Source organism: Falco cherrug, chromosome 11, assembly GCF_023634085.1.
Source record: "Falco cherrug isolate bFalChe1 chromosome 11, bFalChe1.pri, whole genome shotgun sequence".
Taxonomy (NCBI): domain Eukaryota; kingdom Metazoa; phylum Chordata; class Aves; order Falconiformes; family Falconidae; genus Falco; species Falco cherrug.
The window spans coordinates 12286563-12314012 of record NC_073707.1 but is presented as its reverse complement, the minus strand read 5'-3'; the positions used below and the strand labels follow the sequence as shown (position 1 = coordinate 12314012).

Here is a 27450-nt window from a genome sequence, read left to right as displayed (position 1 = left end):
GAATTCATGGATGTGATATCTTTTCTTCAGAGGCTGTATGTGATTGTAGCTAAACAGATAGGAATGCAGATACTAATAAATTTGTTATGAGCAAGCACCAGAAGAATCCTCTGAGCAGAACTGCTAAAAGGCAGTGTGTTCTTGGCTGTGTTCCGCTCTGGCAGAACGGGAGTAACTCCACTGTCAGCACAAGTTGTGCATGGCTTGCCTTGGCTTGCTCACAGAAATGAGTGGCAGACTGAAACAAAATCTGGAAGTCTTCACCTTATTAACTATTTAAAGCTCTTTTGTCTTTGCAGGTTCTACTCTACAGTATCTAGCCTGTCTTTCTGTAAAGGGCAGAACTTGGGAAACGCTCAGGGAATTGTTGCTTTCATGGTACAATACCCAGAATACAAATGGAGTTCAGAGGGTATCTTACATATTTTAGTTTTATTAAATTGCCACACCACAGTTTTTACCAGTTCTAACGTGTAGCCCTATATGTGTAGTGCTTAAATCGTTTCTGCTGTTAAGGATATTTGGCACTTGGTAGTCAGGCAGACACTAAATATTTTTTAAAAAGTTAAAATTTACTGTAAGAAGTTAAACATTTCAGGTACTGAGCTACTTTCCAGAACAGATTTGAACCACACATATTGAAGACTGTGCACCTTCACTACTTTGGGAAACTTTACTTCTGTTTAAATTTTCACTCCAAGTTGGGTTAACAAACTGACTTCAAGGACAAATAACTGCAGCATTGTCACATGTTCCAACTGTTTCTTCACCTTTTGCAATTTGACTGTGTTGAGTAGAATGTTACTTATGTGAATGTATCATTCAGTTTCTTTTCTAAGAATGTGATGATCCTGTTTTCTTTTTGCAGATGTGGCGGTACTGTTGGTGCAATTCTGACATGTCCACTGGAAGTTGTGAAAACACGATTGCAGTCCTCCTCTGTGACGCTCTACATCTCTGAAGTCCATCTCAACACTGTGAATGGTGCTAGTGTCAACCGAGTAACTAGAGTTTCTCCTGGACCTCTCCATTGTTTGAAGTGAGTGTACAAGTTACTAGGTTTTTGGCTTATTTGGGGGAGGGAAGAGGGAGATGCTGAACAAATCCATGTGAAAGATTCAGACCCTTAGGCCTGTCATGATGCTGCCATGAGATACTTTCTGTATTTTGCCTTTTAACTGTTATTGCCACATTCCACTTTTCCAAATTCCCTTCATGCTTGGGTTTGTATCTTGAAGTACCCAGAGTGTATGTACCCTGTACAATTCACAACTCCAGACTACATCCCCAAAATTCTCTGGGAGCACTGTAATGCTTAAGTGCCAGGCTCTGTTTCATTCTGGAAAAGTGTTAGTTTAAGACTTTAAACTCTTTTGTGTCCAAATCATAGATGTTGCTGAAAATAGAGGCAAGAAGCCCTATGAAAATTAACTCAGTTTCTTAGTCTCTCCCAGCTTTCATCATTCTACACCCTTCCAGCCTTTTGATATCTTCTGGTGGAAGTAACTCTTTTTTTAGAGCCAGTAAGAGTTAGGTAAGGCCAGACTTTTCCATAATCTGGAATGTTTTGTTTGCGTAGTACCTCGTTGAATGGGGACTGCCTTTCCTTTCCTTGCCACCAGTGCTTGTGACATTCAGTAGCCAGCTGGAAAGTTGTATGGCCACAGTTAAACTGCTTGTACAGACCACAGGCAGGGCTCACTTCACTCTGAGGGACTCAAGCTTGCCAGTTATGGGGAGGTACCTTCAGTATTTGGGAATGAGGGGAGTTTTCCTCCAAAAAGCACCTACTACTGCTTCTTGCATTAGAAAAAATTTGATAAGACTCAGACCAGCAATCTTCTATCCCCAATTAATCAGTGAGAACTAACTGGTACAGAGCCCCTTCTGGCAGTTGCAGATTTTGGCTTAATCTGATTAGAGGATAGGATTTGCTTAAATGGAGGTTGTACTCAGGTAGCTTCTTGAATGGAAGGTGGTTCTTATTATGGAACTGTTTGAATTTGGAGCCTTTTTACATGTAAGAGTATGATAGGTGAGTGTGTTGGGAACAAGTATGTGGGAAGGAAGTGCTCAGATTGTAAAAAGGAGAGCTCCATCCAAAATAGTTGCCTTATCTGCTTCTCTTGGTGGAAGTTGAGCCCTTCGGTGTTTTCCCTGAATGTTATGAATTTATCTTCTCTTTAGAAATCTATCTGAATAGAAGGATGAACAGATGGTTTTTTTCATATGCCCCTTTGCTAGAAGCCTGCTATGCTTTAAACTCATCCGTAAAACCTACAATAACTTGGTCTTCCCAGGAAGCAAATTCAGACTGAGGCAGAGGTAGTCTATGGTGAACTTAACTGGTAAGGCTTGCTTGTTTTGTGGTGTTTATTGAGTTTGTTAAATCTGCTTCTTAGACATTTGTTTGTTTATGGTACAAGAATATGTATCTTCTGCTTTTACTCTTTGCTTAGATGTGTTTTCTTCAATGTTAGTATCAAACAACTGAGAGGCCAAGTAACTTCTCCATGCTTCAAGTTCTTTAAATACAGTAAATATGAAAAAATGCCAAATGACATGCCAATGGACTGTGACAGTAAAAGTCATGGAACTATAGAATAGTTTGGGTTGGAAAAGGCCTTAAAGATCACCTAGTTCCAACCCCCTCTACTGTAGGCAGGGACAGCTTCCACCAGACCAGGTTGCTCCAAGCCCCGTCCAGCCTGGCCTTGGGCACTGCCAGGGATGGGGCACCCACAGCTGCTCTGGGCAACCTGTGCCAGCACCTCGCCACCCTCAGAGTGAAGAATTTCTTCCTTATGTAACTGTTCTTGGTTAAGGGACTAGGGCTGTTTAGTGGGGAAATCAAACTGGATCCCTCTTACTCTCATACCTTTACTGTGACTTGATATTTTCTGGCTCATGGGTTTCAGAGTTTGGTTGTCTCTTCTCGTACCAAATCCAGTGCAGTGCTCCAAGGCTTACCATACTCGGCCTAAAAGCACAGTGAATCAGTTACTTGATGTCAGAATTTCAGTTAACAGAATGCTGTGGAATCATTTCTGCAACTTAAATGTCAACAGAGTGACTTCAAAGGCATCGCTGTCAGGAAATAGAACTGGTACAGGTGACTGTATTCTCTGGCAACAAAAGCAAATTCCCTTATTAAATATCTGGTGTATATCATGCTGTGAATGCCTCTCATAACTAACCTTGCTGAGTTTACACCTGAGGTCTTGGTGATGGGAAGACAGGCTTCCCCGTGTGATGTAAGCAGGTTAGCTGAAGCTGTATGGAGCATTTGTGCTGCTCTTCTGACCATGGATTTGGCATTTACTGCTTTCAATAAACAATGCAGGCTCTGGGATCTGTTCTTTAATGCAAAGAGTTTGTCTTATTTCCAGTGTAGGCTCTGGAACTCCTCCAGCTGGTGTCTGTGAATGCAGAAGGGTGTCGGTAACTACCAACGTTATAATCCTGTCTGCTGCAACCTTTCTAACTCTGTTGCTCTGTCAGGTCTTGGGACGCTGTAGATCCAGAATAAACAAATAGATCTGATACATGTCACTCCAAAGCTTCTCTTAAGACACTGAGGTTCCTGCTGCTTTGTGTACATGTATATGTGCATATATACATGTGTAATACATAATGTGATGGTAGTAGTGATTTTTTTAAGCGTATGCAGGTCATGTTAATTCAGTTCAGCTTTGCTGTAATCTGATGCTGTGCCCATGCTGAGTTCTGGAATATGGTAAGATTCTTCTGAATAATTCCTTCTGTAAGTACTAGAAATGCTTTCAGGATGACAGACACATCTAGGTAATTTGTATTTCCAAAGTGCTTTTGAGTATGTGTTCAATTCTCCAGTTATTGCCATGGAGCAATACTACCCACATAGTGAAATCATAACTAATTTTTATGGACATGAAGCAGGACACATTATGTACCAGCATTCCTAAATAGTGATGGTAACTGTGCAGAACCACCATTTTATTTTTGCATACTGAAAACAAATGTAAATTTCAGTTTGATTTAGCAGAACTGTAGTGAATCAGCTGCTGGAAATCAGAGTAGGTTTGGAATCTCCTTCAGTACTATATGTGGCTTTCACCTGTTTGTCCTGATAGTAAATTCCAAACAAAACAGCCATTTATACAAGTGTAGTTTTCTTTATTGAGTAATTGACTTCTTGTTAACCTGCATGTCTCTTTGAAGAAGAAATATACAGGAGAACTATTTGTGTGTATTGGCCAGTGTTTCTAAATCAGTAAGCACAAAGTTCTGTTATGCAACAGTGAGGTAGTTAATTCTTAACTTTAAATCTGGTTCTAAAGCAATTGCTAGAGCAATTTGCTGTAATGGGATGCAGGTAGTCCTTGTGTCTCCTTCCATGTCCTACCACACTTTTTAAAAATAACATCTCTGATTAGCATCTAGACTGCTGGACAGTTGATTTCACTAAAACGGAACACTAATGATTATCCTGTTACTGTGCCCGTGTATCTTGCTGCATAATGGTTTTCAACTCTTTTTTTTTTTTTTTAAGTTAGATGGGATAGGTATTCCAAACACTTAAGTACTAGTAATACCTCACTTGAGACCTCAAGTTCACTGCTGCTATCCCTGTGTTTCTCTGTAAATCCCTCATGGATGGATGGTGACACCCCTGCCACCGAAGAAGTCTTTTCAGAGCTCTGTTTATAGTGGAGCTGGTACTACAAGGTGTTAGGGCTGTACTGTGGCTCTTTGCATGGGTTACATTGCTTTTTCAGTTCATTTCAAACTGAAGTGAGTTACCTTGCATGAAGAGGTAAGGCTTGTCTTTCCTGTAATGAGTTGAAAAAGAAAAGCTACTGGCTCTGCAGCACAGCAGCAGTGCTTGGGTACAAACACACAGTTCAGAACTGATAGGGGGGTATCTCTTGCCAGCCGTAGGGAAGGGTCACTTCTTGCATTGGAGGCTTCCATTTCAATTTACTGTTGTCAAAATAATCACTGCATCCTATAGAAAGAAGAAAGCAAAGAGTAGGTTCCTAGATAAATGCTCAGTGGATTTAAATAATTCATGGGAATGTGGAAGGCAGGACTGTCTGAAAGGCTGCTTTCCTCTAACTTCAGACATGTTACTGAGTGTACTGTTGGTCATGTAGAATCAAACCAGGATAGCACACACAGAGCCATGCTGAGGTTTCTTTTTGGAAGAGTAGGTAATAGAATGCAAAAGATGTCCCTGGGTGGGCGTGATAAGCAGTGGAGCAAACATCTTGCTGAGCTGCTCTCAGAAGGTGTCTGACTTGCTGTAACTGTACCTTCATAAGTCTCTCCTCTCTTGCCCTCACTCCCTGTCCTTCCCACCCAAGAAAGTTCCCAAACATTGGGAACTAAAGGGAGATGAAAGGAATGTGGAATAGAATCAAATAATTTTGTCTACTGAATGATGTACAAACCTACAAGAATGCAAACATTTCCATGCATAGTAAGGTCTCCCTGGTAAAAGGACACTCTCTTTGACTTCCCAATGACAGATAACTAACTACCTGTATGTATGTCTACCTATCTTTGAGGTAAACTTGTGTTGACATCATAAGGCGTTACTTCTACATTTAGTTCCTGGGTTTGTGTGGTATGTCAAGAAATAATGGAATTTTATTTTATGCTGATTCTAGGAAATAACTTTTTTTTTATGGTCAGTACTACATTGTCAGTTATGAAGTTTTACACAGAGTAAAGCTGAAATTAATGTGGCTATGGTGGTCAGTGCATTTCTTAATTTTGATATAAATGTTACAGTATTGTCACTTTTTTGTTTTCTAGGATGATCTTGCAAAAGGAAGGTCCTCGCTCTCTGTTTAGAGGCCTGGGTCCTAATTTAGTAGGCGTTGCTCCTTCCAGGTAACTACAAATGCATACAGTAAACAATTTTGATGAAATCTAGGTTGATATACATTGTTTAAGGGATTTAAGGTTCATTGAAGCGGATTTTGTATCTGCAGTTGTAAATACTTCATAGCAAATAACCCTTGGTACCTGGGGTAATTAGTAGTCTGAGAAGCTGAGCCATACATATACTCTGCAGCTCCTGTTCCACAGCCCTGCGCCAGCTGTCTCAGCATTTACTGTCCTGTATGCTAACATAATAGTATTTACTGTTGTGTGCTATGCAGAGTTTTGCCTAGTTAAGAAGGAAAACACTTAAGGAGTTGCACATGTAAACAAGAAGTTTGTACCTTTGGAAATGCAAAGGTAGATTTAGCTTCCAGTTAATCAACAGTGTGTCATATTCAGGAAGCAGTTGTGGGACTGTAGCCTCAAAACACCGGGTTTGTCTTCCTGAATTCTGGTGTAGCACAGACTACTGTACCCCTTCAGAAGGAGACCTTGCAAAACTTCAAACAGGTCAAGACTGGATTGGGTGACACACTTAACAGCTGTATAAAATAGAAAACAGATCAGCTGTGGGTTGGACTCCAAAGGGTACTGGGCCAGTGTCAGAGGGTGCAGCAGATGAGGATGTAAATCTGATCTAATTGACAGTGGTATTGCTGCTGTCAGTTGCTCTGCATCAGCACAAATACTCTAGGCCATTCAGCCGACACAGGCAATCAGAACACAGCGCAGATTATGGCAGTTTCAACTGACCCTTACATAGAAGTGTTAGCCTAAACAGTCCAAAAATAGAACAATACCTAAGGAAGAGGATGGAGACAAAGCTGTGCAAAACGAGTATAACTACTTAGTCCTGAATGATGCTGTGGTTTTCTGGCCTGGTTTTGTTCTTTTATTTTGTTTAAGAGAAGAGACTTTATGCAGAGGGAACATATTCCACAAAGTTTTTCTTCTTCCCTTGATTTAGTGCCCTGCGTTTGTTTGTTTGTTTTGGTCTGAAGAGAAGACATTCCTGTCTTCTGTACACCCAGCTGGGGAATATCTTAACTTTTCTGGTTTAAGGTCTTGGATGCTTCTTAAACTGGACTTTCCATTCAGCATTGGTCTATCTTCTACTTAGATCTGACAGAGGAGGTGTTGCGTAGACCTGCATGAGTGTCACGTTAAGAAGGGGGTTTCCTCAAACCCTTTGTATTTGATCGGCCTGTCAGTCAGTCTCCCAAGACAGATGAGACCCTTGTGTCAGACCAGCCTGTCTGCTACCTGCGTTTTGGCAGCCCGCTGGATCGGAGGGTGACTTGACTGACCTGTTCGGGGACCTCCGCTGACAGTGTCACCGAGTCACGTCCCTTCTGTCAGCTACTGGGATCTCTGGCAACTTACACAAAATGAGCTTCAGCTGAAGATCTTTGTGATGCAAAATGCAAGTTTGTGACAGAATAAGGTTCAGAGATTGCCGGTGCTAATAGAGACTGCAAAGCAGGCTTGAAGCAATACACCTGGTAACAGCTGGCATGGTTGGCCATAGAACAAAGTTCTTGCCCGGCGGGAGTCCCTGTAGGGGAGAAGACGGGTTCAGCCCGTCGACTGATCCCAGAAGTGAGGATGGAGTCTCCCCTGCCTTCTCCCCTCCTTTCCTTACTTTTTACACTTCATGGTACGTTACGTATTCATCACCGCGCACAGGATTGGTGACAAGTTTCTCGCTTCTAGCGCAAACCAGTGCACATCCTCAGACTGCTCTGCTGATGTGTTTTGCTCGCCGCACAGGCTCTCCGAGCGGGGTTTTCCCTCCCTGGGGGGCCGCCGTGTGCGTGTGCCGTTTGAGTCGGAGGTTGCAGTCTCCCACCACCACTTTTGCCTTTGTCCTACTTCCACCTTAGCAGCTTGGCCAGAACTTTCTCACGTGGAGGCTTCTTTCTGCATAATTTAGATGGGGAAAAGAACACCATTTATCTGCTTTCCCAAGGTTGACTCCCTTGGGATCAGAAGCCCTTTCAGTCATCAGTTTCGATGACTTTAGAGGCTGGATCAGCTTGACCTAAACTATGTGCACCGAAATGTTTAGTACATAGTTAAACACTAAATCGGAGTTTGGTAATTTGGGAGCGCAGACAGCAATTCCCCCCTTTTGGAGTTATTTTGGCCCAAGAGCAGTTACATTTAGGTGGAGCTTTAGTGATTAGTCGTACATATCTTTGTTGCGGATTGGTATTGCGTGCCCAGTGAGGTGTGGTGGTACCTTGGAGGCAGGTAACTTTGGGATGGAGGCGTGTGTTAGCGTTACAATGAGATCATCTCATCCACGGAAAGCAGTTTCACCACGCTTGGTAGCTCAGTAGCAGGCACCTTCTCGTCTTCCCAGCTGTGGTACCAGCAAGTTGCCGTTCCTGCAGGGAGTACAGCAGAGCCCGGCCGTGGTGTCTCCTCCCCACCCTCCGTTATTCCTATCGGCCTGTGCCAAGCTGGCAGAGTGTGTCACGTAACGAGCTGTGGTAAAGGAGTTTTCGTGCGTGCCAGCCATCCTGAAAACAATAACTGGATTTTACCCTAAAAAAGCTTTCTGTTATATTATGCTTCTGTTAGGTCTCAGTTTTGTCTAATTACCCACCAAAGTAATTTTACCAAGAGTAAGAGAAAAACTTAATTCAGGAATTGGAGTACTTTCATTTTAGCAGATTTTTTTAAGGATTTAGGAATACCTGAGGTATTTCCTGATCACTAATCTAGCATTGTTGTTTAGAGAAGCTGTAGTATTTCCAGTAGCGTTCTTTGTTCTTGGCATCAGTGGGGTATCAGCCCTTCCTAATCTGAAGAGCCTGTACTTTTGTTAGTCCAGTCTACTCTGAATGTTCAATAAATGTATTACTTGTTTAATGGCAATTTTTATACAAAAATGTATAAAATTTTATAAGTGACTATCCTCTATTAAAAATACCCTCAGTAGCAAAAACCCTGCTTGATGGTAAATATTATGTTAAACCTTCTGATTTCCTTCCCTTCTCCCCCCAGCTAAAATACTTGGATTGTTCAACCCCCATTACTGCCCCATACTAAAAATGTCAACTCGACAGTGTGTGAAGTCTTATTTCATAAGCACATCCTCATTTCCCTCCAGCTGACTCGGTTTTCATCCAGTACTTCATTTCAATTAAATATTGGCTAAGTGGATTTAACAGCAGCTCTTTGTTTAAATAAGCTGTAGGGAAGCATGTTTCATAACACATCCAGTATACTTAACTTAGTTCAGATTCCATTTTCAAAATTGTGCCCATGAAGCAAGCACTTTATCTTTTTTGTAATAAAGAAAAACATGTTTGCACAGCTAATGAGGCTAATGTTCTGTTCATGAAAACTTGCATGTTCATTTTCTCTCTTGTAGAGGGGTGCCTGTAAGTTGAGGGGAAAAAAAACCAAACCAAACCAACAAAACAGTTAGAACCTTAAATGTGTTTTTTAGGTGTGCTGAAAATAAGTTTTTAGCTTTTAGGAAGGAAACATTTTTCATATTTTATTGTATTGGCATGTTAAATTATGTCTAGCTTTGTTTTGATGCTGTCACAGACTTGAATGTAGTAAGAGTTTACAAATTAGTGTATTCAGAGAGAAAAAATCTGTTTATTCTCGATACAGAATTAAAGGAACAAAATGGGGATCGCAGCCTAACAGCTGTTCTAGCATTTAAAATATGTGTTTATAACTGCAAGTTAGAAAGTATAACCACAGGTTACCAATGTTTACATCTTAAATGCTGGAATAATATTATAAATATTAAGTGTGCTGTTTGGCTTTAGAAAAAAGCTACATGCCTGTGCTATTGAAATGAGTTTAAGCCCATTAGAACAAATTTGATCTGCTATTAAAGAAATATAGAATACTTATTTCTCAGTTTGGCAGTGTTTTGTTTCCCTGGCTAAACTTCCTAGTGTCACAAAAGTCACTGCCGTATTTCTAATTATCTGTCCTTCCCCTCAGTAACTAGTTGAAGCTGTTCTGGAAGAAAAAGTTGTAAAGGATGACCTTTTTTGTCTTTTCCATTCCTAAAGTAGTCCTACTACTTCTGCAAGACTTACTCCTTGAGTAATTTTTTTTACTGAGGAAGTAAGACTTGAACCAAGATCATCTTGAGTTGATCAAGTTAATGGCACTGCTCCTAAAGGATATCAACACCTGAAATGTAACATAACGTAGATTTTTTCTAATTTTAGAGCGATATATTTTGCTGCTTACTCAAACTGCAAGGAAAAACTGAACAATATTTTCAGTCCAGATTCTACCCAGGTACACATGATTTCAGCTGGTGTGGCAGGTAAGGATCTGTAACTTTTTAGCTTCATTCTAGAGTCATATCTACAAATGAGAGGTGGCAATAAATGTGCAAAAAGCAGAACAGAAAACGTTCTAGTGATTGAATGATCTGTTTTTGTAGTGGTTACCTCCTTTGGCCTCTCATTAAACAAGCTATCTGGAGAATATGTGCATGAAGCTTTGCATTTAGTGTTAATGAAGATTGTGTGTGTGTGAGTAGTCTTTTCCCGGAAAACTTGCATGCCTGCTTTTTCAATTCTGAGTTTATGAAATGTAAAATGCAAACTTTCTAAACAGTAACATTTTGCTCTGCAAGCTATAAACACCATTGTTTGCACTGAACTCTAGTTTAATGCTTCTTAATCTGTTTTTTTACCATCACTTTCTGTTACAGCTTTGTATATCTGACTTATTTTTGTCTTTCGGAAATACGCCTGCAGATACTTGTATAAATTATAAGTAACACCTCCTCATTCTTTCTTCAAATACCAGTCTGTGAGGCTTGCTGTATCACTAAAGTGACATAGAAAAGCAGATTCATGTAGTTTTCATATGTTATCATTTCTGGAAATTGTTATTCTGTATCTGCAGTGTAACTTTGGTATAATTTAGCATCTACCAGTATTTTTATTGCTTGACTTCTATGTTCTGTTGTTTAGGATCATTAACAAGGGGAGTTAAAGGCAACTGAGCTGAGTTAGAGTTGTGCTGGGGAAATCAAACTTGGGCCAGCAACACTTTACCTATTATTGCCTGTGTCTTTCCTACACAAAAACAGATTTTTCAAAAGTGTTTCCTGTGTAGGTCATAGACACTTCACAGATTACTTCTGACAGTTTTATGGTAGCCTGTTGAAGTTTCTAATTCCTCTCAAATTTTACATATAGTATGTGTAATGTGAGTACTAGCAATCTGGAATGGACTTCCAAAGGTGATGTCAGAACAATCAATAGGATTAATTTTCTATTTAATAGTTGCTAATAATCTCTTACAAAGAAATTGTTATGTAGTGTAGAAAATAAGTGACGTTAGCTATATACTTAAAATAACATACTAATGCTCATATCTAACATGTGAGAGATGCCATAGCAGTTTTTCATAATCTTAGAGATGTTAGGAGAGCTGTTTTGTCTTAAATGGGCAAAATAAGGTGCTCAGATGATGCAGTATTTTTTTATCACCTGGAAATGTGTATTTTGTTTGTAGGTGAACAGCATGGGGAATGGGATGGAAGGGAATTTCATGAAAAGTTCATCCTAATCAGTTAATTGCTCCAAGGAAAAGGAATGGTCTTCCGTGCTTTGTCAAGGGGATAAAACATGGCTTTAAATTTAGGGGTGGTGGTAGGGAGAAGGGAGGAAGTATGGGTAATAAACAAGTCTATCTTCAATTGAAGACAACTTATGTAACTCACGCAGTGCTGCAGACAAACGAAAGTTCAGAATGTTCCTTATCTTTGAAGTTACTGCCCTCATTCTGTAATGAAAAGAACACTTACAGAGATGTGCTGTAGTGATTTTTTTCCCAATTGCTTGCAGACACACTGTAGTTTGTCAAGGGGTTCTGTATCTGCTTGTTAACTTGCTTCTCTTCCAGAAGGCTGGTATTATGCATTTGTACTTAATGACTGCAGGAGACTGGGGTAAATGTATTTGAGCCTTAATTGCTGTTGGCCTCTTCTATGTTTGTACATAAGTCTTACTATTGAACAACTTCTGTGGCTGTTACCTTTCTCACACTTACCTAGTTCTGCAGTTGTATTTCTAAACTGTATAGCCAATGAAACTGAATGTCCAGTGCAGGCTCACACTGCAGGTCACAGCTTTCTCTCTTTAAATGCCTTGGCGCTGTACACTGCAGATAGTCTCTGGAAGACCTTTAAAAGAAGGTTCTTTAATTCCCAGTACTCAGTACTCATGGTATTCTGATTTATATGAAAAGGACTGTAGTTAAAATTAACAGTGCTTTCTTGGGAACGTGCTAACCTTGTTTTTGTAATTCTAATATATTTCAGAAAATGCACTTAAACCAGCTATTAACAGTTTTACCTGCAAGGTTTGTATTGCTATATGCTGCAAATCAACTTAAGGAAATGGCAAAGTTAACAGGGACAAGATCAAATGTGAGCTCTTAATTGATTGACTTAAACAGGTTAACACAGAAGATCATCGTGATAATTGCTTTGGAACTTCAGATTTCTGAACTGGCAAACTGGATAAACACTTGTAGTAATTAGCAAAAAATAATCGGTATTGGTTTTTTCTTTTGCAGCTGCCATTGGTTTCAGTAAGGAATTGAGTAACTCAGTCTTAAATGGGAGGGGTGTTGTTTGGATATGACCTTTCTGTTACATAAAGACTTCTAATACCTAATGAGCATGAGGTGATGTTTGCACTTATAAAGCTTTTCCTGTAGGTTGCAAAACACAACTATGCAAAAACACAATTAAAAAAATCTGCTGTAATATTTTATGAAAGTACTGTAAGTAGTGAACTTTAGTCGACTTTAAAGACTGTTGACTTGTACTTTAATACGTAAGTATCTCAGACTAGATGATCTCATTGTTAACTAACTTTATGCACATGGCATTTTTGGGTGTGAGAAGCTGAGGTACGGTATTTTAAGCATTTTTGTTTGGTTTTAGGCCTGATTCTTCCTTCTCAAGATAAAACATGTATTTTTGGTTTCATTAAGATTCTTCTAGTAAGTGTTTTATCCCAAGGAGGATGAATTAAGCTACATATTAGTAACTGATGCCTTATGCAATTAGAAATTAATGTTTTTATCTTGCTGTGTGTTAGCTTCCAGCATATAATTCATATCACCTTCATACCTAAAATATCTGTGTATTTACATGGAGAAATACTCTGCAATCTTTTTTGCTTACTTCTCGGCATATCATGTGGTTCTTTTTTGCAAACCTGGACAGTGAATATATCTGAAGCATAATATGAGAGCATTTGCTTGTGTGAAGGTAGTCTATCTCTGTACGTTTCTAAGTTAGGCGAAATTCTCAGATTCGCTATAAACTCTGCCTTCTTGTTGCACTTACTCAGCCTTTTTTGCCACAGAGAATAAAAACAGAACTGAATGAGATACTTGATTCTTGTATAGCTTTCTGATTTGCCTTTTTAATGATTTGTAGCCTCATTCAGACAATGTGGTTGCAAATCTGCTGCAGAACTACTTTGTCTTGTAATGCTATTGCTGTTCTCTGTAGAACTCTACTGGCAAACCAACTCAAATGTAGATACTTCTATTAAAAAAAAAATTGGGACCACTTTATTACTTACAGAGTTACCATGCTTTTGTAACTTTAGTAGTATGTACAGTTACTTAATACCAAATGAAATGCACATTTAGTTCATTGATTACTGATATTAGAAAGTTTGATTTCATAAGGCATCTATCTTTTCATTCCTAAGATAAGGCTAGCTTTTTTTGAATGATATTTTGGAGGGAGTGGGGAAGGAGGAGGGTTCACTCGTAAATTTGATCTATAGGTAAGTATTCGGAGATATAAAATTGAACTGCTGCAAATGAGCAGAAATTTCAGTACTCAGTGCATTTTACACAACTATTTTGATATCTGTGGCCTGTTCTGATTATTTTTCTTTCTTTTTTTCCTAAACTTTTACCTGAAAACAGTTAGATCTCACAATAACTAATTCACAAATCCTTCCAATGGGATTCGATTTGTACACGTGTGTCTGATGAGGTCACTGCTTGTTGTTATGATACAGAAAAGCCTGTGTCTATTTTAGGCAATTACTGTACATTTCTCCCGTGAAAAGAGTGAGATCGTGTCATCTCATGCTCCCCATCCGCAGGTCACTTCCTGCAGAAATATGGACTAACTTAAACCTCGTGAGTACTGAACTGAGCGTCTCTTGCAGCCTCTAGTGTAAGAACCACACATTGGGTTTGTAATATCTATTAAATAAACAGAATAAGGGGAATTCACTTTTCATTATCTTAAACTCAGATGATGTGCATTGTGCAAAGACATCACTTCTCCTTAACTCTTAAGAGTTATTTTTTTCTGTGCAGTTCAGGGGAAGGTGAAAAATGCCTTTCACTGATAGCTGCTACCTTACTTAGCTCTGGCTAATTGAAAGTCCCTACTGGATTAAACAAGGCCTTTTGGTTTTTTCAGTGTCCCAGAGCTGCCTCTAAAATGCTGCAGCTGATATTCTTTGTTGCCACGTTATTTCAAAGACCTCTTTTCTTTTTCTTTTTAATATGTATATAATCTATCTGTCTTTCTGTTTTCTCCTTTGGTTTGTTTTTGTTCTACTACTTTGGATTTTTAATTCAGCATTCCATATTCATATGTGTCTTTATCAATTACATTGGCTTGTAGATTAAAAAAACCACCCTCTAACCTTTGAAATATGATGCATAATAGGAATACCTGGGATCTTACCTGTCAGTAGCTGGTATAGCTGAAAAAGTAGATTGAGACAATTCTGTCTGAAAGTGGGATACAATTTCGTAGACAAAAATAAAAGTGAGGTGCAGGGGTTTATGGTATTGTCAAATTAGCCTACACTTCTAATGAATCTGGAATCTTTGTTGAGGCTACAACACATTGAAAAGCATTGTAAAGTTCACTGAGACTTCTGAAAAAAAAAGGAAAAGGAAACACTTAAGCTTCATAGCAGTTGTTGAAAGCCCCCCCCCCTTATTTTTTAACAAGTACTTTTGCTACAAATTTTCTGTATTTAAAAATAAAAGCTTATCAAAGATCTCAAATGATATATTTCATGTTTTGGAGTGCTTTCCTTGGTGTCAGCATCACTCAGCTTGTAGTTCATTTTTCTTCTTCCACTATTTACTACGTTACCTATAAGAATTGAGCCATAGTCATTTTATTGTGAAACCTTAATTATCAAAGGCTCTTTAAATTGAAAGCTTTGGTATGAACTGTCATGCAGTTTGGGCTTATGACAGCCCTAAAAAAAAGTTGGTTATGTCACTAAGTGTCTGACTCTACTATTAAGGGTGTTATGCTTAAAGAATGTTTAGAGCAACCCAGGGAGTGCAAGTTTGGGCAGGCTAGGCTGCATCCTGTGCCAACTACCCTTCACTGGCACTTTCCAATATACTCTTTTCCAGCCTGCCTAGAAGTATCAGGCTGCAGCAGTGGATGAGTATAGTCACCACCGCCTCTGATATCACTTATGTGTTTCCTGTTCCAGATTTGGGATCGACAGAGACTGGTTTTTGGGAGGTTGAATAGGAAGGAGAAAGGCTTGAGCAGATAATGCTGTAACATACAGTCTAGCTGTACCAAAATTCCAAAGCATGCCACTTAAATAGGAATGCAAAAGATTTTTTTGGTCGTCTTCACTTCTAACTAAGAACTAGGAGAGATATAAGAGCTGATTTTGTATCTTAGAGAGAAATATTTTCTGGAAAATGGGGTGTTTGTAGAGGAAGTCAGTAATTCTTTCCCACCTTCTTTAAAAGCATTTGCAGTCGATGTGCCCTTCACTGCACAATAGATATAGAAAGATTCTGATTTGAAGTAAAAATTTAAAGATTTCTTGGTTCTAATATAAAGACAAAAAAATGCAAGAACAATGTTTCCTTACAAGTTTAGTTCAACCAAGCATCAAGTGCTGTTGGAAGCAGTGGAGTTCTATGGCATTAAGTGACAGATCAGAAGGGCACTGAACTACAGAACCTTTTTTTGCAGATGTAGTATGTTTTAAAAAGTTTCTGTGCCTTGTTTTGGCAGAGTAGCTCCCTGATGCTTTGAGTTTCAGCATAATTACTTGCCTACATGAAATGCAGGTATAAAACAGTTCTGTCTTGTTAGGATTTCACTCACATCATATGTAGGGCTATATGTGTACCTAGACATAGGGCAGAGGAGGGGGGGGAAGCCAACCCTGAACCTTTTATATACCAGAGGAAATTATTTAGTTAAGAGGTTTGAGTCAATTGAAAAATCTATTTAATCAAAAGATTAAACAAATCTCTAATGTGGTTTTGCTATTTTGGCACAGAAATACAGCTAAATCTTAGTAGCTGCTAAACCTTGTAGTTCGTCTTTAGAACTGTAGTTGAAAATCATAATGACCTAATTAAGATTTGGGGGTGAGGGTAGAACAAACTTTAAAGCAGTTAAGATCCCCTGGCATTTCTCTTAAGTATTGCAGTCATTTGTGTGCAATGTAAACCTAGATTGTGATTGAATAGAAGTAACATGTATGCGAGCAGTTCTGCTAAATATATATATATGTAAGCTGTTAATGACCTTCATAAACAAGCTTATCAATAGCCTGTTTGTTGTATAAGTATTGTGCACCAGATATGCACTGAACAAGGTAACTGTTGCTTTCCCACAACCCCAGTCCATTCCCTTGCAGGAGGGCAGCATGTCCTTGTAGTGATATACAAGTGATGTATGTCACTTAGAAAGCAAGTGTCTAAATTTATCATCTCTTGCCTGGCCATGTTCCAGCTCTTCCCTTTTTCCTCTTCTCTCCTGCAGACGTGACACCTCATTAATGGTGCATGTGTGGTATTACAACTCTAGATGTTTTTATTTTACTTTTATTTTTTTCCCGCCCCCCCCAGAGCTGCCTCTCACTTAGCTCTTTTTCTTTCCGCGGTTGTGCAGAAGTAAGACTGATTCTTACTTCTTTTCTTTTTCAGTTTTTAATTTCTTTCCTCTTCTCTTTTTCTTCCTTTTCTTTTTCTTTAGCAGACTGAAAATCAAAGCTTTAACTTCTAGCCCTTACGCAAGCCTGAATAGTTGCTGTCTGTCTGGATAGTTAGAAGTCATACTATTTACTTTAACAATTTAAACACTGACTGCTTGTAAAAGTATTCCTAGGCCAACCAACAATCTCTGCTTTGATTTCTAAATAAAACTTTAGTGCTCAAATTTAACTGCTCTTTTATAGTTAAGTGTTAAAAGGTCTCTTAACTTACAGTAATACATGGCTTTTAACTGCACCAAAAGTAGTATTTATTCAGTCTGCATGCTTTTAAACTCGGATTGTATTTCAGGTAGCTAATTAAATTGACACAATGTTTTATACCATCTCAAATTGCTATAGCTGTATCTGCAATGCATTCTTGTTGATACATTTGCCAAATTGGCTAGTATTAGTCTAGCTAGCTTTGCTGTTCTGTGGTGTCAAAACAGGGTTGGTATGATTAGATAGGCAGAGAAATGTACACAATTGGGCTTATTTTATATGGGACGTCTCTTACTAAGAATCAAACTTACTCAGTATTAATATAAAATTTTAAAAATAAGCTAAATGTTTATTGGCTGTATGGATTCATAAAATGTCAGTGTAGGACTACAACGCGTACTGTCTAAAAATCAGTATAGTCCGAGTTTTTGCATCCACTGTACCTTACTGTGTGCGATTCGAACTTAGATGCAGTTGCTGTTGTGATTCTATCACATCTAACTCTTTTTTTAAATATTTTAGGTTTTACTGCGATCACAACAACTAATCCCATTTGGCTAGTAAAGACACGATTACAGCTCGATGCAAGGTATAGTAACAATGGGAAATATCACTGCTGTGATAAGATTTCGCTTACGTGTTCTGAATCTGTTCTGCACCCTAAAATGGAATGATTCTTTAAATATCCAGCAGCTTAAATTTGAAAATTTTGTGCTCCTCTGTCTACAAGATACACTGTCATTTTTCTTTATTTCAATCTCTGTGTTCTAAGGCTGCTTGAGGCACTATGGTATACTGGCCAGCAAACTGGAATGGATTAAAAGGTTAAGTCTCACTAAAATAACATTCTACCAACCATATGCTTACATTTTCAGTCAGTGATACATTCTTTGTTTATAGCTGTTGAGCTAAACATTCCTGAAGTAATATTTTAGCAAAAGTTTAGAAAAATGCCTGAAACATCCTGGTTTACATTTTTTTACATATAGTAAGCTTTAACCTATAAAAAGAGAAAGACTGTTTTCATAGATCAAAAAAGAGGAATTGTTCTAATGCAGGAGAGTCAATAGAAGTTGTTTGGACTTATTACAGAATCAATTACAGAAATTTATTATAATAAAACTTGTAATGAAATAGAATTTTATATAAATATGGAGGAAGAAAGACCATTATGTAAAACTCTAGGGAGCGACTGATGTGGTGCGAGTGTCTCAGTGCAACTATCTTGTTCGTTTTATAGACTTCCTTACTGAAAGCTTAGCATGCAAGATAAAATTCTTTCTGTGGCTATCCTTAATAAATGTATTTAGGATGAGCCACATAATCCTATTTGGAGATTTGTTGGGCTTTCTATATTAAGTGCATATTAGCATTTTTTCTCTTTAGCAGGGATATTGGCAGCTTCAAGATGACCCTAGTTAAAATCTCACAGTAAAACTAGTTCTGGGATGTGTTTTTTTTTTTTTTGTGATGCCATCATATGGTTGGGTGATAATTTCACAGCTAATTCCAAGGGGGTTTTGATGTTATGTGCAACCTGATGGTGTTTGTGTCTCTGCTTGTTTTTTACTGACTAATCGGTTAAATTGCTTAAACTATAGGGCTTTAAGGAAATTAGGGAAAATTCCAGATTTCTTGTAAACATTGTCTGTACATTTTATCAAGCATGTTCATGTGGGAGAGCTAATTAAGGATCTTCCAACTGTGCAGGACACTAATTACATGGGCTAGTCTAGCACATACTGCATTCTCAGCTCTTCTAATTCAGTAGTTAGAGGCATAGAAACACTTGGCCTGTGGGATTATCATGGCTTGATCTTGTTTCTGTTGAAGTTCCTAAAAGTTCCTCTGATCCCAGTAAGAGCTGGAGAAGGCATGTGTTCTGTTTCTAAAATGAAATTTCTTTGGCCTTCTTGCATCAGAAGAGCTAACTCTTACAGAAATTTGTCATTGCACTTGTCTAGGTGTAACAGGGACGCATGGGGACTGGGTGCCGCTAGAGCTGCAGCTGTAGGTCCAGCTGGTCTTCCTACCAGCTGTTCTTTGACTTTTTTTTTCCCCCCTTGCCTGTCAGCAAATTGGTGCCAGCACCCCAGATCTCGGCAGTGTCTGCCACCTAGCTTACTCAAGATCTGACGTGCAGCAACATGTGCCTGGTCTTTCTCTTAGTTGTACTTGGTACCTTTTTTCCATTGCTGCCTGACATTGCAGTTTCAAACCATCAGGACTTAAATTCTGCCATCAAGCAATGCCTCACACTACTGATATAGTAGCTGCTACCACTATCTGTCTTGCTTTGACAGTATCTGTATGAGTTACTGTAACTTCTTACAAGGTTATTTGCTGGTTTACTCTGACTTGCTTACTCAGGAGACCTCTGCTGGCAGAATCCATGTGCTTCAAGTGCCTGCACTTGCTGCTGCAGCAAAGCATAGTCTAGTCAGTGTTGTAACGGCTTTGCATAGCTGTGTACAGTATGCTATGTATTTCAATATGCACGACTCAATTCAGTAATCAAGCTAAAAATGGCAGTAAGTAAGATTTTATGTACCAAATATAGCTTGATACAGTCATGTCTAATGAGCATTTTCCTTGACATCAGCAGTGGCTTAGTTGAATCAAGGAATGGTTGCCTGTGTTGTATTGGTTGGTATGCTCCCTTTGGATATGCTATTGTCTGCTGATAGCCGTGGTGCCGTGAGGCTTGCTGTTGGAACTCTTCGCCGCTGTAATTACCATGCTGTGGAGCTGTTTTTGAAGCAAAATTTAGGATAAATTCGCTGTCATTATGCAGAATAAAATGGTTGGGTTTTTTCCACAAGTCACTGACATTGACAGTTCATTTAGGAGGCTGTTTGAAAGCATTTAGGCCTTTATTGTGTAAGACTGAAGCCTGGAGCTGTTAAACTTGTCTATGTGATAGTTCTTATTCTTTAGTCACCGTATCAAGTTTGGCTTGGATTCAGTGTAACGCTTTCCTTGTGTTTAGTGCTGAAGGCCTTCAATACTTCCACTTTGTTTTGTGTGTTCTTAAACGTGTCTGAATTGGAGCCCCTCAGCATCAATGAGAGATGTTTCCGAAGTCCTCTTGTCACTCAAACAAAACTGTTTAATTATTTTCCAGTCTCAAGTGCACCAGCTTGATGTCTGTCTTGTTCTCTCCTTTTTAGGAATCGTGGAGAAAAGCGAATGAGTGCTTTTGAATGTGTCCGAAAAGTTTATCGATCAGATGGTATTAAAGGCTTTTACAGAGGAATGTCAGCATCCTACGCAGGCATATCTGAGACTGTTATTCATTTTGTTATTTATGAGAGTATTAAGAGAAAAATTCTAGAGTATAAGACTGGTTCTGCCATGGACAATGAGGATGAATCAGCAAAAGAAGCTTCAGACTTTGTTGGGATGATGATGGCTGCTGCCACTTCCAAAACTTGTGCAACATCAATAGCATATCCCCATGGTAAGTGGGGTGCATACAGCTGAGAGCCTGAATCAAATTGATAAAGGGAGTCTTTCCAGTGACACTGGAAGTATCAGGTTTTGGCTTACGTGCTAAAGAACTATTTCTTTGGCTAAAGCTTTTCATGTCAGATTCAGCGAGCCAACTTCAGTATAGTATTCAGAAATGGAGGTGGGTTTAAGTGGATTTCTAGGATGGCCTCTTCGTAGGCTCTTTTTTATTACTATTTTTTCTCCAAAGGATTTGCCAGGGTATGGCCCACAGTACTTCAGGAGAAGGTCCTTTTTGACTTGGAATAGTTCTGTATACTCAGCGATTTCACATAGTTTGTCAGCACGTTCTTGTCCCCCCCTCTAGGAAAACCCGCTGTCTAGTTTAGTTTTCAGTTGCACTTAATTTTCCTGCAAAGTAGTTGTGTATATTTTGTTTGTTAATGGGTTGAGTGCTTCATTAGTGGCAACTTCCAAGATAAAATGTAAGCCCAAACAGTCCTGTTCTGGATTTTAACTAAGCAAATGAACTTTCCTTGCTTAGTTAGATATTTAATACTACCTAAAATTTAACTTATTTTCCTCTTACACATACTTGGTTTGTTTCTATGTTTGTTTCCCTCTTCCATTTTTTGAAGAGTTTATCTGAGATTGAGAATTTGGGGAGGGGGAAAGGTTGCTTTTTAATGTAAAATCACTAACTGTTTTTTGGGAAAGATAGTGAAAAGCGGTGAATGTAACCACATGTGGTTTTCTTTGCACAGAGGTTGTACGAACAAGACTAAGAGAAGAGGGAACAAAATACAGATCTTTCTTCCAGACGCTGTCTTTGCTTGTGCGTGAAGAAGGGTATGGATCCCTCTACCGAGGTTTAACTACACATCTGATCAGACAGATTCCAAACACGGCTATCATGATGTCAACCTATGAAGTGGTAGTCTACTTGCTCGATGGATAGCAGCATGACAGGGCTTCCTAGAAGAAGGTGGAAGAGTGAACGACTGGAGTGGACCACTGAATGTCAATGCCAATGTGGTGGGCAAAAGAAAAGTTATATCGGGAACATGCAGCTATGGACAAAACGGAAGGTTGATTGTGGGCAACTATGAATAATTTTGCTGCCTTATTGTATGGTCTCTTAGCAATGTGACAAGTGGGAACTGCCCCTTAGGGAATGCCTTTATATATCTCTTAATGCAAAATCGTGACATTCTTTTCATCTGTTAATCTAGACAAGGCCATTCAGTCATCAGAGACCTGATGGGTGCGGGAGGGGGCAGGGACATAAAATATATTCTTGGGCAGCCTTATTCACATCTCTTGGTGATTGCTCTCAACTGCGTCTGTTTTGTTCTGGTTTACTGCACAGTAACCTGTTGGAAGAATGGGCAAGACAGTATGTTCATACCTTTCCATACCTGAAACTTCCATTCAGTTACTCTGAAGATACATAAAGAGACTGAGGTAGTAGTCAGCGTGTAAAGTTTTCTGTGTTGCTACCTCAAGAGAAAATATGGCGCAGGGACCCAGAACCAGAGTTATTTCTTCACTGCAAAAGGTGATACTTGGGGTGTGTTTTGGATTTTTTGTGTGCGTGTTTTTGTTTTTTTTTAAAGTTCAAGCAGTGTTGTAGGTTAGTGAGAGAGGATCTGATTGTTGAACTCTTCAGGTTATCAATCTTTTAATACTGGTATATGTGGATTTTGAGTTCTGCTGCGTCATCCTTTTTCTTTTCTGGAACTTCCCCTCCATAAGAGAGACCTAATGAAATATTCTCCTATATCATCAGTTCTCCTTGCCAGTCTGTGTCACTCACACAGCTAAGGAAGAATTTGCTGAGTGCTACTTCATAGCCTCTTAAGGATTCTGAATGTGATAAGAAATCTCACCTAGTTCAGCCTACCATTTGTGAAAACAGGATTCACTCAAATAGTTTCATGCCACCTAAGAACAAGCTGTGTTACCGTAGGTCTGGCAAATCCTGACTTGGATTACCAGTACCTATATAGAAGTACAGGGGAAGAACACATACCACCATGGCTAAGGTGACCAGAGAGCAGGAAACAGTTGAGGTTGTGATAGGTCTTTTCAGTACAGACAGCCTCTCTGCAGAATGGTGGGGAAAATTGTAACTGAGATTTTCTTGTAAGCATTCCCCTTGGTAATTGCTTTATCACTTTTTCCAACTTTTGAGCCTGTGTACTGAACTGCAAATGACAGCATAACCTTGTCCTCCAGATTGTCTGAATATTCAGGCATTGGTTTTGTTCTATAGGCCAACTGCCAAACAATGCATTGAATTCAGCAGTGAGGCTTAGCTAGTTTCTTCTGTCATAACTTACAGGGTTTTCTAAAACCATACAGCTGGGATGTCAAAATCAGAAGCTTAATGTTACAAGAACTTTTACAGCTTTCCAAACAGGTATCTTTTATGCGCACCTTGAGTACTTCTCAGTCTGTACCCAGGATCCTTAGGAGGAAAATTATCATTATAACTTGGAGACAATTGCTTTCTTCCTATAAATGCTGCTACACTGGTGTGGACAGAACTGTCCTATCAATTCTTCCAGTGTGGTACTTCAGTACACTTAAACTGTGCATTGTGTGCAATGGCTTTATTTTATGAACGACTCCTTATGCACTTTGTGGCCTTCTTATGGCTTATGACTTTTTTTTTTCCTCTTACTGGTTATCTGTAGTCAAACTGCCTTCGAAACATGCAGTTTGATTTTAAACAAAGCATGTGGTTTGATTTCTGTGTAAGCTGTGCAGGATAAAACATTTTATGCAGTATGATCTATAGCATCTCTGTTGCAGTAGTTCTGTAAGCTGTATGTAAAAGCTGGAAGCTTACAGAACAAATCAGTCTGGGTTTTTCTCATTTGTTTTCCTTTATTTTGACCCTCATCATGTTCTCCATGCAGTGTCAAAGTATCTGAGTATTTTTTTGTACTTCTCTGTACTGACTGTTCATCCTTCTAAAAGCCACCTACAGTCTGCACAGCGACCTTGCAGTGGAGGCTTAGCTGTATTAACTTCCTTCTCCTTGCAAAATGTTATCTTACCTCTTTTGGAAGACAGAGTGTGGTCTGTGATGTGACCAAAGTTGAATTTGGTTTTTTTTTAAAGAAGCAAGGGGAGTGCCTAAATCTGTGTTCTAAAGTGGATTTTTTTCTAGTGATCTGTCTAGGAAAAGTCTGGAGTATTCATGACTCTGACCTAAGTCTCGCTGTGATGCCATTGTTCAGATAACTCGGCCAAGTGCAGGAATAGCTACTTACTGTAACTTCTGTTCTGTAGAAAGTGGATTACTCTTCAGGCCATCCAGATTATTCAGTTGTAGATAAAATATAAGTTGGCAAAGATGATATTTGGCTTTGGAGCTCATGAATACAATTAACACTTGGATTAGCCTAGGCTTCATGAGAGTTACTCTCCTCTGTTTATTGCATATGTTGTCCCTTGGTTACATGTTCATCTCCCATTAATTCACTGGGTACCATGTGCGTGCTTTGGGTGAGAGCAGACCCCCTGGAGTTGATAAACAGAAAATGTTAACAAGGATAAATTGCATATGGGAGACAACAATTAAAAGTAGACAATCAGCTTATTCCATTTTTTTTAATGGGTGTTTAAGCAATGTTTTAAACTTCAGGGGTGATCTTCTTTTTGGTTTGTTTTACATAAAATGTAAACCCAAAGTTTCTTGGGATTTTTTTATTTTTAAACTACCAGTACAAAGTTACCTCTGAAATATTCCCAAAGATCTTTAAATTATTTATATAGTTTTCTTGATATTTATTATAAAAAGTCAAAGGGAATAAGAAGATGCTACATTCAGTAATATCTTTAATGACAGAACTGAAAGGAGTGCATTTTAAACTTTCTCATAACTTAGATGGTCATCTTGATTTATATTTGAATGTAGTGTATGCATCGCACTTTTGTGCTAGAGGCAAAGATCTTGGATCTCTGAAAAGCTCACAGTAATTAATTAGCTTGTTCATATTTCCCTTGCCGAGATGAAACTTAAATGTTATTGCAAGCTGTTCATTTTGACTCGGCAACCAGTTAGACGTGGGAAACGCTGTGAGATTACAGTTTCCTGAGCCAGTCAAGAGATGGCAGTGGAGCATGCATCCTTCAGGGAAAAGGAGCCCCTCTGCCAGGGTGGCTGCCTCCCTGTGTTACAGGGCACTGGTGGGCCCTGGGTGTCTGTGGCAGTGTACTGGGGGGACATGGCAAGCTGGCCCAAGTTTGGAAGTCCTTAAAAAAAAAAAAAATAACTTAGTCAATGCAGTCACACTGCTCAGCTCCTCTTTTATGCATCTGGTCCCTGTAGAGCTGTGTGAAAACAGGTGAGTTGTGGTGTGTTGGCAGAGAGCTGAGCCTAGCCTTTAAAGTGACTGATAGACCTGCTGTTTCTGTCTGAACTTCTGATCTACTAGCCTATGTTGTTTTAAAGTAGGTTTACACTAGGGATTTATGGAGGTTTTTTAGTTGTTTTAATTGTAACTGAAACATCAACCTGTGCATTTGTTTGTTGACATTGCACCTGTCTAGTTCCCTGTTTACATAATGCACTCCATATAATTCCTTTCCAATTGAGATGTTTGTTAATGACAGTTTCTGCTATTCTGTTTTTGTAACATTCCTCAGACCTGTAGCATTTTAAAAGAATGCTTCCAGAGACAAAAGATTGGAGAGCCTTTATAAATGTTGCTTCCTGTTTAAATTTGGAAAACAAGCTGAACACTGAAGTGTGCCTAGGTAAATGTATTACTCTTTTTTTTTTTCTTTTCCAACTTTCTGTCTGGTTAAGACTCAATTATGTAAGTTCAGTTCTACAGGAGAGTCTGCCTACCCTGCATATGTGAATGTAATTATGCCCTCGGAGTCATAGCTAAACACTCACAAATGACAGTTTGAGAATACTTCAATGCTCGCGTGAGGTTTGCTATTATTCTTACATGTAGTTGGCTGTAAACAATGTGCATTTACTCTGTATTTATATAGGTAACTTTTTTGTTTGGATTGCTTTAAACTTCAAAGCAAATTAAAATGATATGCTTCTATTCAAATGTTGCCTTCTGTGCTAAACTCTACACTATTTTTAACCTTTTAATTTTTCTATTACTGATATATACCAGTGCCTGGACAGTTGTGATTAAAAGTGAGCAATTCATTAGGAGATCCCAGTGAATCATTTTATCTTGTTCCATTTTCAAGTAACTGAAAATAAGTTATCTGTATTGTGGCTATAATGTGTGTTTTGAAGGGGTTCATGGATGGTTTAAACCAGTTGGACGTGTTCATGCAGTTGGATTTGAATATTGTTATCTCTGTAGAACTAAGTGTTACTGCCTGCCAACTTAGATTCAGTAACTAGTGATCAGAAAATTTGTGTCCATTTAAAATGCTAGCTAGCCCAAACCACTGCTGACAAAAAACAAAGGGCAGTAATTCCTTAAAATATTCAGTTAATTGCATGTACAGTTAAAACCAAGTCCTTGAATCTGAAACATTAGATATCATTTTTCTTAAAAGTAGGTATTTGATCTGAAGTCTGTCCTCAGAATGCCTCAGAAATAATTCTGCGAATGTGTATGTAGGTGGTGTTTGGTGACTGTGTGCTGTGTTTTTTCCCCTCAATGTGTGTTCTAGAACTGAATCCTTTGCAGCCTTTAATACAGAGCCAGGCTGGATGTCTCTCACTCTTTCAGCTATTAAGAACTACTTCAAAACTTGCATTAAAACAGCACATCTGTGATAACTTTTCTCTTTCAGTAGGTATAATGTGAATTGACCTACCTTGCTGTGCTTCTGAGACTGTCTGGCTTCCAGGTCACCCAGGCTTAGAGGTGATCAGTCTTTTGGAATCAGTACAGGCAACCAGCATGCTTATCCCTGACATATCTGAAGTTATGCCTCTAACTGGCATAACTGTAATTGTCTGTAATTGATCTTTCACTTTAACCCTCCAAAAGAGGCACATTGGCAGGGCAGACCTCAGGTTAAGTGTTTGAGTGTGTTTTGACAAGTTGTGCAGCTTTACAACCTCTTCTGCTTTAGGAGTTGTATTAAGCTTGCCCTGCAAAAAAAGCATGTACATGAAATGAAGGTATATGTAAGGTCCTAATTGAGTTACGGCTTGGCATTAATACAGTAGTGTAGTCTGACAGATGCAACCTAAAAGCATGTGAGGTTTAACAATGATCTCTTTCACACAAAGAAAAAAGCCCTTGAATCTGACAATGCACTTAACACTAAAATAAAAAGGTACTTCCAAAGACAAATACTCTTCTTATCTTCTATGCACTGTTGCCAGCCAGTGTGCTTTGTGCTGACTCAGAACATCATTAACTTCTTGCACGGCTTCTATCAAAGGCAGGAAATGCCAGGATAGGAATCTAGTTCTCATGAGCGAATGGATACAAACAAAATGGTGTATTGAACTGTGGAAGGTAGATTGGAGAGGAGGAGCTTCTGCTGTTGTAGATGGAATATTTCAAGGGATGCTCTTAAGACTGACTTTACTAATGGAGACATGCTTGTTAATGGTGGAACTTCATGAAGCTAACTGAAAGATTTCAAAGAGCACCTCCAGATGGTGAAACGTACTAATTCTGGGTAGGTGTCTGTGCAAGGGGGAGTTTCCTTCCTGAACTGTGGCTGTTCAGAAGTCAGTAGCTTTTCCTGACGCGGCTCCTGCAGCAGACACTTGGGGTGGGACTGAGGATGTAAATGTTGAAATTGTCTGGTAAACTCCAGTGAGACTTGATCATCCATCCAGAATTATGAAGACAGGTGTGCAAGTGTGGCAGAAAATATTTTAAGGGTTCTGTTAATACAGGACTGTCACTATATAATTGGAGAGTAGGTCTTG

At 39.0% G+C, this 27450-nt stretch overlaps 1 protein-coding gene across 1 annotated transcript in view; it reads left to right on the top strand.

Annotated features, from left to right (window-relative positions):
- Positions 1 to 25755, top strand: part of SLC25A36 (solute carrier family 25 member 36) — a 35611-nt gene extending 9856 nt beyond the window's left edge. Inside the window, exons 2-7 of the mRNA XM_055723285.1 lie at positions 869 to 1039; positions 5800 to 5877; positions 10080 to 10180; positions 17637 to 17703; positions 20285 to 20574; positions 21329 to 25755. Of these exons, the coding sequence (XP_055579260.1) occupies positions 869 to 1039; positions 5800 to 5877; positions 10080 to 10180; positions 17637 to 17703; positions 20285 to 20574; positions 21329 to 21522 (901 nt within the window). The 3' untranslated portion in view covers positions 21523 to 25755. The remainder of the gene's footprint in view (positions 1 to 868; positions 1040 to 5799; positions 5878 to 10079; positions 10181 to 17636; positions 17704 to 20284; positions 20575 to 21328) is intronic.
- The last annotated feature ends 1695 nt before the right edge of the window (positions 25756 to 27450 follow it).